This window comes from Mandrillus leucophaeus, unplaced genomic scaffold (genome assembly GCF_000951045.1).
Source record: "Mandrillus leucophaeus isolate KB7577 unplaced genomic scaffold, Mleu.le_1.0 Scaffold414, whole genome shotgun sequence".
NCBI classification, from domain to species: Eukaryota; Metazoa; Chordata; class Mammalia; order Primates; family Cercopithecidae; genus Mandrillus; species Mandrillus leucophaeus.
The window spans coordinates 150,214-164,792 of record NW_012104410.1 but is presented as its reverse complement, the minus strand read 5'-3'; the positions used below and the strand labels follow the sequence as shown (position 1 = coordinate 164,792).

The 14,579-nt window shown below is 44.3% G+C and overlaps 1 protein-coding gene across 2 annotated transcripts in view; it reads left to right on the top strand.

Moving 5' to 3' along the window:
- ATF7 (activating transcription factor 7) overlaps nt 1-14,173 on the top strand; it is a 119,725-nt gene extending 105,552 nt beyond the window's left edge. For both annotated transcript variants that reach the window (XM_011992576.1, XM_011992575.1), the window contains exons 10-12: nt 3,809-4,006; nt 5,172-5,280; nt 11,240-14,173. In XM_011992576.1, the coding sequence (XP_011847966.1) occupies nt 3,809-4,006; nt 5,172-5,280; nt 11,240-11,457 (525 nt within the window). In that variant the 3' untranslated portion in view covers nt 11,458-14,173. The remainder of the gene's footprint in view (nt 1-3,808; nt 4,007-5,171; nt 5,281-11,239) is intronic.
- Nucleotides 14,174-14,579: the final 406 nt, after the last annotated feature.

Sequence of the window (14,579 nt, the reverse complement as noted above, 5' to 3'; positions counted from 1 at the left end):
GGCCTCCCAAAGTGCTGAGATTACAGGCATGAGCCACTGCGCCTGGCCAATTTTTTGTATTTTAGTAGAGATGGAGTTTCACCGTGTCACCCAGGCTGGTCTCAAACTGTTGAACTCAGGCTATCCGCCCACCTTGGCCTCCCAAAGTGCTGGGATTACAGGCATGAGCTACTGGACCCGGCCATAAAGGACTAATCTTTACATATGCTCCAGTCAGTTAAAGATAAAGAAGAAGCCGAAATTCTCAGGAGAATTATTGTAAATTTCTTATACAAAGAGAAGCAGTGACCCAAGGCCTCTAGTTCATTAAATTGAGTTGGAAATTTTCTCTCCATTTTTTTTATTTTGGGAGAGATAATATTAGTCTGAATTAAAAAAAATTATTTATTGGCCAGGCAGGTGGCTCATGCCTGTAATCCCAGCACTTTGGGAGGCTGAGGCGGGTGGATCACGAGGTCAGGAGATCGAGACCATCCTGGCTGACACAGTGAAACCCCGTCTCTACTAAAAATACAAGAAATGAGCCGGGCATGGTGGCAGACGCCTGTAGTCCCAGCTACTCAGGAGACTAAGGCAGGAGAATTGCTTGAACCCGGGAGGTTGAGGTTACAGTGAGCACCACTGTACTCCAGCCTGAGCACCACTGCACTCCAGCCTGAGCGACACAGCAAGTCTCCATCTCAAAAAAAAAAATCATTTCTTAATTATCTATATTAATAGAGAACATAATTCAGTATGGCCTAGAGTAGAGTACGAGATTCTTTTTTTTTTTTTTTTGACAGAGTCTCACCCTGTCACTGTGGCTGGAGTGCAGTGGTGTGATCTTGGCTCACTGCAACCTCCATCCTGGTCTAAGCCATGCCTCAGCCTCCCAAGTAGCCGGGATTACAGGTGCGCACAACCACTCTCAGCTGATTTTTATATTTTTAATGGAGGTGGGACTTCACCATGTTGGCCAGGCTAGTCTTGAACTCATGGCCTCAAGTGACCACCTGCCTTGGCCTACCAAAGTGCTGGGATTACAGGCGTGAACCACCATGCCCAGCATCTTTTTTTTGTTTTTGAGTCAGGTTCTTGCTCTGTTGCACAGGCTGGAGTGCAGTGAGACAATCATGGCTCACTTGCAGCCTCAATCTTCTGTGCTCAAATGATCCTCCCACTTCAGCCTCCTAAGAAGCTGGAATGACAGGAATGCATCACCATGCCCAGCTAATTTTATTTATTTGTAGAAATGGATCTCACTGTGTTGCCCAGGCTGGTCTCAAACTGCTGGGCTCCAGTGATCCTCCCAACCTCGGCCTCCCAAAGTTCTGGGATTACAGGCATAAGCCACTGCACCTGACCTTACATGTAACTTTTTTATTTTTTACTTTTTTTGAAATGGAGTCTTGCTCTGTTGCCCAGGCTGGAGTGCAGTGGCGCAGTCTCAGCTCACTGCAACCTCCGCATCCCAGGTTCAAGCGATTCTCCTGCCTCAGCCTCCCGAGTAGCTGGGATTACAGGCGCCTGCCACCACACCTGGCTAATTTTTGTATTTTTAGTAGAGACGGAGTTTTGCCATGTTGGCCAGGCTGGTCTCGAACTCCTGACCTCAGGTGATCTACCCGCCTCAGCCTCCCAAAGTATTGGGATTACAGTCATGAGCCACTGCATCTGGCCACGTATAACTTTTGACTCCCCAAAAACTATACTAATAGTCTACTGTTGACCAGAAGCCATCCCAATAACGTAGAGTTGTTTTAACACACTTTTTGTATATGTATTATCTACTGTATTCCTACAATAAAGGATGCTAGAGAAAAGAAAATATTAAGAAAATCATAAGGAAGAGACAATATATTTACTATTCATTAAAGCAGAAATGGAGTATCATACAAGTCATCATCCTCCTCATCATCTTCGCTTTGAGGAGGAGGAGGAGGAAGGCTTGGTCTTGCTGTCTTAGTGAAGGCAGAGGCAGAAGAGGTGGAGAAGTTGGAAGGGGGGCCGGAGAAACAGGCACACTTGATATAACTTTTTTTTTTTTGAGAAGGAGTTTCACTCTTGTTACCCAGGCTGAAGTGCAATGGCTCGATCTCACTGCAGCCTCCGCCTCACAGGTTCAAGCAATTCTCCTGCCTCAGCCTCCCGAGTAGCTGGGATTACAGGCATGTGCCACCACACTTGGCTAATTTTGTATTTTTTTTTTTTTTTTTTTTTGAGACGGAGTCTGGCTCTGCCGCCCAGGCTGGAGTGCAGTGGCGGGCTCTTGGCTCACTGCTAGCTCCGCTTCCCGGGTTCACGCCATTCTCCTGCCTCAGCCTCCCGAGTAGCTGGGACTACAGGCGCCGCCACCTCGCCCGGCTAGTTTTTTGTATTTTTTAGTAGAGACAGGGTTTCACCGTGTTAGCCAGGATGGTCTCGATCTCCTGACCTCGTGATCCGCCCGTCTCGGCCTCCCAAAGTGCTGGGATTACAGGCTTGAGCCACCGCGCCCGGCCTAATTTTGTATTTTTAGTAGAGATGGGGTTTCTCCATGTTGGTCAGGCTGGTCTCGAACTCCCAACCTCAAGTGATCCGCCTGCCTCGGCCTCCCAAAGTGCTGGGATTACAGGCATGAGCCACCATGCCCAGCTGGTCGGTATAACTTATTTTTTTAAATCTGCATTTAAGTGGACCTTTGCAGCTCAAGCCCGTGTTCAAGGGTGAACTTTTTTCTACAGATGGTTGACCTTTCTACATTTAAAAAAATTTTTGGCTTCTGTTATAAAATTGGCCTTTCTTCTCCAAGTGCATTCCAACTAACAGAAAGGGATGATCTAAAAGTGCTTTAGTGACAAGGGACTTCAGCCTGAACTTTAAAAACAAAAGACAGTCCTGTATCACCAATTTGTAAGTGATTAAACATTTTTTGTTTGTAAACAAAAGTGGGGGGTTGTTCTTGAGGATGATTAATAACTGATTATAAATAAAAATAATATGCTTATCTGTATCTCCCCCTAATAACTCACATGTCACTGGTAATGAAATGGATGAGAACATTTGTCTCCATTTCTGAAACCTGTAATAGTATGCAATTGTTTTTACATGTCACTTGTCCAAATCAGTGATTCTCAAACTTTTTTATTTCACAGTCTTCTAAAAGTTCCCCTAATATCCTCCCCCAATTCTGATTTCCCTGCCTATAAGATTCCCTTTTGTTTTGTTTTGTTTTGTTTTGTTTTGTTTTGTTTTTTGAGATGGCGTTTCACTCTTGTTGCCCAGGCTGCAGTGCAATGGCATGATCTCAGCTCACTGCAACCTCCGCCTCCTGGGCTCAAGCAATTCTCCTGCCTCAGCCTCCCAAGTAGCTGGGATTACAGGCATACGCCACCACGCCCGGCTAATTTTGTATTTTTAGTAGAGATGAGGTTTCACCATGTTAGCCAGGCTGGTCTTGAATTCCTGACCTCAGGTAATCTGCCTGCCTCGGCCTCCCAAAGTGCTGGGATTACAGGCGTGAGCCAACCGTGCCAGTCAAGATTCCCTATTATTAAGAAACAAAAAATAATCGTAGTTTCATTTGTCTCTCTGTCTTAGAAATAATCAGAGTTTCCAAATGAACTGTAGTTTGTCTAAGTATGAGACTGAGAAGACTGGAAGGAAATAGGAGGCAAAATTGAGGACTCCTACATAAGAGAAGCTCGGGGACATAGTAATGAGACTTGCTGTGGTTACCAGAGGCTGGTACATCCTTTTACCAAGTCTTACTACTCTACCTAACATCAGGTGTGATTTGGAAAGGATTAATGTTCTCATCAGGTAACGTCTGTTCCTTCCTGGGCACCAGGTCTCACCAGCCCAGCCCACCCCTAGTACTGGGGGGCGACGGAGGCGCACAGTAGATGAAGATCCAGATGAGCGACGGCAGCGCTTTCTGGAGCGCAACCGGGCTGCGGCCTCCCGCTGCCGCCAAAAGCGAAAGCTGTGGGTATCCTCCCTAGAGAAGAAGGCCGAAGAACTCACTTCTCAGAACATTCAGCTGAGTGTGAGTGGATGCTTACTGGAATTGTTGAAAATCCAGAAAGTGGAATGGAATCAGAAAAAGTGGTACAATTTGATAAAAGATGGTAATTCTCTAATTAGGACAGATCTAGAAGTTGTTCCAGGAAGAATCTCTTAACAGTAAGAGTTGAAATCTCTTTCATAGGGATTGGTGAAGACACTCATCATCTACCCCCAAATCTCCTGCTAGAGTCATCCATAAACGCGTTTGGATGAAGGAATTAGATTAAGCACCCCAGGGTGCTCTTTTAAATCATCTGTAGAATCTGACTGGGGTCATGAAAACCCAAAGGGAAATGTGTTTGCCCTAGATGATGCAGCTTAATAAAAGAAAAAAAGTGCTACAAGGACAAATAGAATAACTATAATCTATAATCCATACATTCTCTTGAATGTTATTTTTCCTTCTGATTAAAATATTTAATTTAAAAAGCAATATATAAATACATTTGTATTATAAAATATACACACAAATGTATAGAATAGAAGCAAAGTCTCTCTTTAATCTCCCTTTTCTAGTCCCGTTCTCTTTCCTGTAGATACATTTAATATGTACCTTCCAGATAGATTCATATTCCTAAATATTTTTTATTTATAGTTTTTATGTAGGGCTGGAAGGGTTGTGTGCTTGTTTTTAAGATAAACAGGTTAACAGTATTTCCCGGAGATCTAGCCATGGGTGTGGGAGATCTACCTCATTCTTTTTAATAGCTGTATAGTAGTATATTCTGTAGTGTAGCGATGTTATAAGGTATGGATATTGATACTGCTCTAATTTTTTGCTAGAACAACGTTGCAGTGAACATTGCATGCACCTGAGTAAACAGTTCTGTTACGTAGATTCCTAGAAGTAGGCCTTCTTAGTCAAAGAGCATGTGTATTATTAATTTCAGTATAATCATATTTATCTTAAATAGGAGTAATTTTTCCATTATAAATCCTGACTTTTCACTGTCAGCAACTCCTGTCATTGAATTCATGACTATACTGGCCCTGGGCCCTGTGAAAACTTGCTGGATGAGGAGTCTTGTCCCAATTCAGGGGAGAAAATCGAGGCAATATTCTCTCCTTCCTTTGGGAACAGCCACTGAGGGTGCAAGAATAGAGGATGAATTTTCTTGATACTCTTTTCTTCCCTCCCTCCTCAGAATGAAGTCACATTACTACGCAATGAGGTGGCCCAGTTGAAACAGCTACTATTAGCTCATAAAGACTGCCCAGTCACTGCACTACAGAAAAAGACTCAAGGCTATTTAGGTGAGTGGCACACAACCTAAGTTCAGTCAGTCAGTAAACTGCATGTCCTGAGTGTCTCAACTGTTTATAATTTTGTAACTCCATTCTGAATGTTCTGGGGACCCCACACTGATGAGTGAGTAGCCCTTGTGGAGCAACCAGACCTAGAAAAAAATTGTTTTTGACAACAATATAGAGTTATCCTAATTATCTGTTATAGTTGGGGGTTAAAGGATAGCAGTATTTACTGGGTGCATATTTTGTGTTAGGCGTGCTACAGTGTTCCCAAATCTCTCATGAATTGGATATTACCTACATTTATATGTGAGAAAACTGCACTCAGATTAGGTCATTTAGCTGAAGTTACCAAGCTGGGAAAGTGGTGAAGCCAAGATTTACAGCTATGTTTTTTTGCTTTGTTTTGTTTTGTTTTGTTTTGTTTGAGGCGGAGTCTTGCTCTGTCCCCCAGGCTGGAGTGCAGTGGCGCACTCTTGGCTCACTCCTAGCTCCGCCTCTCAGGTTCACGCCATTCTCCTGCCTCAGTCTCCCGAGTAGCTGGGACTACAGGCGCCCGCCACCACGCCCAGCTAATTTTTTGTATTTTTAGTAGAGACAGGGTTTCACCATGTTAGCCAGGATGGTATCGATCTCCTGACCTCATGATCCGCCCACCTCAGCCTCTCAAAGTGCTGGGATTACAGGCGTGAGCCACCTCGCCTGGCACATCTTTTTTTTTTTTTTTTTTTTTTTTGAGACGGAGCCTTGTTGTGTCGCCCACGCTGGAGTGCAATGGCATGATCTTGGCTCACTGCCACCTCTGCCTCCCAGGTTCAAGCAATTCTGGAGTAGCTGGGACTACAAGCTCCAGCCACCATGCCTGGCTAATTTTTGTATTTTGAGTGGAGACAGGGTTTCACCATGTTGGTCAGGCTGGTCTCGAACTCGACCTCAGGTGAGCCACCTGCCTCGGCCTCCCAAAGTGCTGGGATTACAGGTGTGAGCCACCATGTCTGGCACATCTAGGTATTTCTTACTCCAAAGATACTGTCTTGGCCTAGAAAAGACATAAATCACAGATGATACATTGGGATATAGGGTATATTTTATCTAATGATAGGCTGATGTTGGTTTCAGTTTGTAATGTACGAGCACACATAAAATACTGCTAGAAGGCAATGGCCACAGAGTTGTGCTCAGGACGTAAAATTCTGAAGTTAAAATTACTGTGAATAATTTGCTTATGGGCAATAAAAGCTAATAAATGCTAGTTTTCTTTTTGCAAATTAAATTCATAGAACTATTGCTATCAAATTTTGATATATTGAATTATTTTTTCCGCTGTCTTTATTATTTCAGAGATGTGTTCCCATAGAAAAGGAGTAACCCTATCACCAATTTTAAACATCTCTATTTAAATTTTAATTTTAATATGTACTTCAGGGTGCATTCATTCATTAAGCAGATATTGATGGAATGTCTATTCTGTGCCAGGCACTGTTTTTCATGCTGGGGATATAATAAGGAACCAAATAAATTAGATTAAATCCCTGCCCTTGAGGAGCTTGTATTTTAATGGGTGAGACAGACAATAAACAAGATAAATAGGTAAAATATATGACATGTTAGATAACAGTAAATGTTAGAAGAAAAATAAAACAGGGAAGGGTAATATGAAATGTTAGCAGCAGGACAGAAATTTTAGATTAGGTGGCTTTTGTATAAAGACCTGAAGAAAGTGAAGGAGCTATATGCATTTATATGGAAGAAAAGTACTATAGGGAGGAGGTTCAGCAACTGCAAAGATGCAAAGTCGCAAGGTACCTGGTACATCTAGGAACATCAAGGAGGCTCAGCTGGAGTTGGGTGTAGAGAGTAGGTGGAGACCAAGTAGGAGAGGTAATAGCAGCATTTCATGTAGGGTCTCATCAGTCATGGTAAGGATTTCAGCTTTTACCCTACACTGGGGGCCATTAGAGGGTTTTCAGCAGAAAAGTGATACAATTGATCTGACTAGGCTGGGCGCCGTGGCTCACACCTTTAATCCCAGCACTTTGGGAGGCCGAGGCAGGCAGATCACCTAAGGTCGGGAGTTTGAGACCAGCCTGGCTAACAGTTTGAAACCGTGTAGTCCCAGCTACTCGGGAGGCTGGGGCAGGAGAAAAAAAAAAGAATAAGTAGTTTAATGGACTACTTATTTTTTTTTTATAGTTTTTTTATTTATAGTTAATGGTGAAACCGTTTCTACTAAAAATACAAAAAATTAGCCGGGCGTGGTGGCACATGCCTGTAATCCCAGCTACTTGGGAGGCTGAAGCAAGAGAATCACTTGATCCTGTGAAGCGGAGGTTGCAGTGAGCTGAGATCGCACCATTGCACTCCAGCCTGGGCAACAAGAGCGAAATTCTGTCTCAAAAAAACAAACAAATAAAAAAAACTGATCTGACTTACATTTGTACAGGATTCCTCTGTTAGAGACATCAGGGGTACAAGGGCAGAAGCAGACAGTCCACTTAGGAGGCTATTACAGTAATACAAGCAAGGGATGATGGTAGTGAAAGCGATGAGAACAGGTTGAATCTAGGATATATTTTGAAGTCAGAGTGATGAGAACAGATGGTGTGGTATATACGACAAAAAGAATAAAAAATTGCACCAAAGTTTTTGGCTTAAGCAACTGCAAGAATGAAGTTGTCATTAATTGAGATAGGGTAAAGTGTAGGGGAAATGGTTTGGGAGGTCTGTCAGGAACTCAGTTTTGGACTAACTGAGTTTAAGGAGCCTATTAGGCTTATAGGTGGAGATGTCAAGCAGTCGGTTGGTTATATGGATTTGTAATTCAGAGGAAAGGCTGAAGATAAAACTTTGGGAGTCGGCAGCATATAGCTAGTTTTGGTTTTATTTGGTGTGGGATTTTTTGGAGGCAAGGTCCACCTCTGTCTCCTAGGCTCTCAAGTGATCCTGCCCCCTCAGCCTAAGTAACTGGGACCACAGGAGTGCACTACCATGCCCAGTTAATTTTTTTGTTATTTTAGAGATGAGGTTTTGCCATGTTGGCCAGGCTGGTCTCAAACTCCAGGACTCAAGGGATCTGCCCGCCTTGGCCTTCCAAAGTGCTGAGATTACATGTGTGAGCCACCACACCTGGCTATAGTTTTTAAAGCATTGAAACTAGATGAAGTTCCCAAGGGAGACAGCGAAGATAGAAAAAGAGAAGTCCCAGGAATGAACAATGGGGTACTCCAACATTTACAGGTCATAGAAATGAGAAAGAAGCCACAAGAGACTGAGAAGAAACAACCAGGAAGTAAGGAGGAAAACCAGCTACAGAGCTGAATGTGGTATTCTGTAAATCAAAATAAAAAAGTGTTTCAAGAAGTTCAGTGATTTTAAATCCTGTTGCTGGGCACAGTGGCTCACGCCTGTAATCCCAACACTTTGGGAGGCCGAGGCAGGCGGATCACAAGGTCAGGAGATCGAGACCATCCTGGCTAACACGGTGAAACCCTGTCTCTATTAAAATTTTAAAAATCAGCCGGGCGTGATGGTGTGCATCTGTAGTCCCACCTACTTGGGAAGCTGAGGCAGGAGAATAGCTTGAACCCGGGAGGCGGAGGTTGCAGTGAGCCAAGATAGTGCGACTGCACTCCAGCCTGGGTGACAGAGTGAGACTCTGTCTAAAAAAACAAACCAAATCCTGTTGATGGGCTTAAGAGGATAAGGACTGTTTATCAGTATATAATCTATATAGGGTCAGTTTTCCACTTAGTCCTTGCAAGAACTCTGATACGTAGTTAGTCCATTAAACTACTTATTCTTTTTTTTTTCTCCTGCCCCAGCCTCCCGAGTAGCTGGGACTACAGGCGGGCGCCACCAGGCCCAGCTCGTTTTTGTATTTTTAGTAGAGACAGGGTTTTGCCATGTTCCCCAGGCTAGTCTAAAACTCCTGGCTTCATGTGATCTGCCCACCTCCGCCTCTCAAAGTGCTGGGATTACAGGTGTGAGCCACCACACCCGGCCTTACTTATTCATTATAGCAAAGATGTGTTTAGTTCCTGCTGTGTGGTATAGACATTATGTAAGTACTTGACACATGATGAATAAGACATTGTCACTACCTCTGAAAGAATCATAGGGTCATATAAACCTGTGGATGAGGTAAGGATGGATATCCCAGTCAAGGAGCCCCTGAACTGGGAGCTTCCTAAGGGCAGTGTTCCCGTTTTCTTCTCTGTGTACCCATGCCTGGCACATGGATGATGCTCAGTAAATGTTTGATGAATATACACTGTGAAAACACAAAGAATAAAGCAGTTAATGTACTGAGGGTAACAAAGATGGCTTCACAGGGGAGGCAATATTTGAGTCTATTTTTTTTTTTTTTTTTTTTTTTTTGAGATAGAGTTTCGCTGTGTCGCCCAGGCTGGAGTGTAGTGGTGTGATCTTGGCTCACTGAAAGCTCCGCCTCCCAGGTTCACGCCATTCTCCTGCCTCGGCCTCCCAAAGTGCTGGGATTACAGGCGTGAGCCACCGCGCCCGGCCATATTTGAATCTTAAAAGAAAACTCAGGCATTCATCAGGGTGTCAGAAATACAACTGACTATGGAAAGTTTGCCTTTTTTCCACATATCTCTGTTTAAGCAGCTATAGAGGCTATCTGATGTTTAATAAAACTCCTTGACTTGCTGAGTATGATGACTCATACCTACAATCCCAGCAATTTGGGAGTCTGAAGCAGGAGGATGGCTTGAGGCCAGGAGTAGAAGGCTGCTGTGAGCTGTGATTGTGCCATGGCACCTCCAGCCTGGATGACAGAATGAGACCCTCTAAAAAAATTTTTAAAATATTTGACTGATGAGCAACATGGAGTTACCATGGAGTTACTGAGCTACCTGAGTATGTAGCTCAGGTAGTTGTGTTTGGTAGTCAAATGTTAATATCACTTTAGGTGGAGTGGCATAGGTCATAATGTTTTATAATCATTAATGCCTAGCTAATTTTTAGTCAGGAGGGTCTTAAGATTTCTTTGTAGTTTTACATGTTGACTGAACCTGGGCCAGGGACTGGCCATTCATAATATCATTTTATTATAGCTCGATATTTATCAGACTTACCTGTGGTACAACTACATGGTAAAGGAACATTAAAAATAATGGAATAGGCCTGGCACAGTGACTCACGCCTATAATCCCAGCACTTTGGGAGGCCGAGGCAGGCCGATCACTTGAGGTTAGGAGTTTGAGACCAGCCTAGCCAACATGATGAAACCCTGTCTCTACTAAAAATACGAAAATTAGCTGTGTGTGGCAGTGTGCACCTGTAGTCCCAGCTACTGGGGAGGCTGAGGCGCGAGAATTGCTTGAACCTGGATGGCAGAGGTTCAGTGCCATCAGATGGTGAGCTGAGATCGTACCACTGCACTCCAGCCTGGGCAACAGAGCAAGACTCAGTCTCAGGAAAAAAAAATAATTACATAAAATAATGGAATAATTCAGTTCCTCTGAGAATTAATCAAAGAGGATGGCTAAAAAGAGATCTGTTTTAAATCACCTTTGAAGAAATGAAGGCCAGGCACAGTGGCTTATGCCTATAATCCCAGCACTTTGAGAGACCAAGGCAGGAGGATCACTTGAGACCCTGTCTCTTAGAAACAAGAAAGAATGGAAGTAATGAATAATAAGAAGAGTTGGGTAATGAACTATGCAAAGACCTAGAAACCAGACAGTGTAATTAACATGTTGGAGATTCATTTTATTGGGATAGATAGGTTAATTTTGGCCTAGTTCTTCCCTTCTTACAACTTCCCATTTCCTAGCCCATTTATGACTTAGAAGCCAGGATTCTGGGAAGTGTTTCCCAAAAAAAGATGGGTTTCATTTCCCTTTTGGTCTCCTTTAGAATTATGGCAAAAGGTAGTCCTGCCTCTTTCCCCATTCTGTTTTCTAACCAATTGCTCTCTGCTCTTTGCCCTTCTTCCTGGCAGAAAGCCCCAAGGAAAGCTCAGAGCCAACGGGTTCTCCAGCCCCTGTGATTCAGCACAGCTCAGCAACAGCCCCTACCAATGGCCTCAGTGTTCGCTCTGCAGCTGAAGCTGTGGCCACCTCGGTCCTCACTCAGATGGCCAGCCAAAGGACAGAACTGAGCATGCCAATACAATCGCATGTAATCATGACCCCACAGTCCCAGTCTGCGGGCAGATGATGCCTCCTCTGGTGGAGAGGTCCTCAGCCAGAGCTCGCCCGCCCAAGAGCCAAGAGAGATGTCATCTTATCTCCTCCCATCTGCCTTGGACATGGCAATATGGGTCAGGGGAAACTGTGTGTTGTGAGTAATGGACAGATATGGGGCTTTTTAGCCACATGGTCATGTATGTTTGACACCTGTGCTGGGGGCCTCCCAGCCCCAGAGCCTCATAGATCATCCCCCAAGGGTGGGGTTTCTGATGCACCCACAGCCAAAGGCCTTTCCAGATGGTCCGAACAATCACCCCTGCCCCATGCACGTGTATCTGTCTCTTTTAACACTAACCCTTGGCACTTCTAGGTTTGGGGTTTCTCAGTTCCCTCTCTTCCCACTAAGCTGTGGCTGTTACCTTTTTGTTCCTTACTAGCATGCCACTTCCTGCCAGATAGAGGGAGGCTAGATTTGATTTCATATCACCCACTGACCCAGCCCCAGCCACCCCATGGACTCAGGACTCTGTCTCCCATAGCTGCTTATTTACCCCTGTTTCCTTTTTCCCCTTCCTTAATTCTAGTTAAAACATTCACTTACGGAGAATATAAGGTTACTTTTGATGTATGAAGTAGCAGTATTTTCCAGTTCTTCCATAAGCTTTATTCCTTCTCCCTACCTGCCACCAAAAAAAAAAAAAAGCAAAAAGAAGGAAACTCTCAAGAGTTCTAATTCTTTTTCATCTATTTCCAGAGCTATTTGGGTACCTCATTTTGTTGCTTGACTTTATCTAGTGTAGTGGTGGGGTCTTTCCCACCACCCCACTAGGCCTTGGCAACCTCGTTTTGTGGCCTTATTATTAAAGATTGCTTGGTAGTGAAAAGGGAAGGGCCCAGAATCTGACTGGCTGATTCTGTCTCCTCCCCTCCCTCCTTCTTCAGTTTTAATCATCAGGGCAGACAGGAACAAAATATTTCAAAGCTTGGTCCATCAGGTTAGGGATTAGTTGATTCCTTTATGTTTTATAAGAGTTTACTGGCCAAAGCGTACATATTGTCATCTTTGGTCATCTTTCTGCTCCTGCCTCTCCCTCTTCATTCCCCTGTCAACGTTACCCGCCCCACCCGCCCCCCCCGCCCCGTCTCTCTTCTATAACTACTTCAGACACAGCCCTCCTGGAGGCTGTCATGTAGGGGACTCTCGAGTTCCCTTGCTCTACCCCATCTCTCCCCCTCACACATCTGTCTGCTTTTCTGAGCTAGAGTCTTCTGTTCATAAGTGCCCATCACCATCTAGACTATCTTCTTTGTCTCTCACCAGGTTCCTAGCTTAGCCACTAGGTCTTCCAGGTCCTCCAGAGTTTCTTCAACCCATTTCTGCTCTCTTCACCTTACATGCAGTGCTCCAGGATCTTGAAGCATCATAGCCAAGGTCCTGAGTGGGTTTACTTGAGTATAAGATTGAAAGGAGGGAGGAAGGGAAGAGGGAAAGTACAGAACTGGCCCCCCAGCAAAGGACCCCAGGGTCTGGCCTGGGAAATTGGTGACTATTGCTCTCAACCATTCTTTGAAGAGTTGGGTTGCAGAGGGAGCAGTTCATCTCTCTTGTCCCTGTTTCTTCCACATTAAGGTTTCTCATCTCCCCTGGGCTCTGAACTATGCAGTTTCTACCAGGACCATAGGAAGCAATTCAAAGCCAGAGGCCTGTGGATAGATAGGTCAGCTTTAATTGCCTTTCCGTATGAAACCCTTCCAGTTGTCCCAGAGCCACTTTCTGCCATCTGTGCAAGCCAAGAATGTCCTTCTCTCCATCTTTCCTACCTCCATCTTAAACATACAAAATAACTGCCAGCTTCCTTTCTTATTTTGCCTCCAAAATTCACTGTCACAGGGGAATGAGAAAATGTTTTAAGCTACAAGATTCCCATTTCCTTAAAGTGATATCCTATCCTAGTGAACAAGTCAGGTAGCAGGTTCTGCTGCATTTGTTTTAAATTTCCCCTCCTGCTTTTCAGAGCTGGTGCTGAACAGGCCACACCCCTAAAGACAAAGGAGAGAAAACATGGTTTTCTCATCTTCTACCACCAGGTACCCAACAGGAATAGGCCCTGAAGTGATTCAGACTAGCAAATGTTATGGCAGATGGTCAGGATGCAGGTTACCACATCCAGGGACTTCACTTTTGCCTTTAAAAATTCACAGCCATAACTTGTGCTCAGGACTTCCCCTTTAGCCGGCTGCTCCCTGGGATTTTCTCCTGCTTTTGTTTCGTTTTTTATTGTCTTGATTTCCCAGTAGCAGCCTTGCCCTAAAGCTTGACTGAGTTTATGGCTCCTAAGGAGCTTTCCTAAGACTCTTGACTATTTGTCTTCCGCCTTCAGTCAAGTGTTTTTACAGTTAAGAATTAATTTGTCACTGCATACGTGTCCTGCCAGTCTGTCCCTGTGTTGGGTGACTAATTTATGTAGAGGGTCTTTTTTATTTCTTAGCCCCCATGACTAATTATCTAGTCCTAACTTCATTTTTATCAGTGGGAAGATGTATACGGATCCTCAATGAGGAGCACTGCCAGAACCACAGTAACAAAATGGCACTGAATTAAGGAAGTAGCAGGTCAGAACCCCCGCCCTAGATAGTTCCTGAGTTGGTTCTCAGTCTCACTAAGGAGGCAGAACAATTGCCTACCCTGAAACTTCTCTAATAGTCAAAGGTAACATCACTTACCTTATTATTGCTACCAGCCAGATCCATCTGGACCAGAACCAAACATCATGGAAGGTGTCACTTGGCCCTTCCTAAAGTCCATGGCCTTCCTAGAGGCCTAAGGGAGGACACTTTCAGAAAGGAGCTGAGTGTATGGTGGGTGTCCTGAATTCATTCACGTGAATACAGGACTCAGACTTCCCACCCCACTCCAATGTGAGTGCTCAATACACAGGCACTCTAGCTAGCTGCCATGTACCCAAGGCCACAGAGGAAGGGGACAGAACCAGGTCTTCAGGTCTGCTCACTTTCTGCCCCATTCCCCTAACAGAAAGCTTGCTTAGAGTTGAAAAGTCTGAGAAAGCCTCCCACACTACTAGAGAGGCCACAAAAAAAAAGTCATGCCCCCTTTACTTACTCTTTTGCTGCTGTTTATGCACCCCAAAT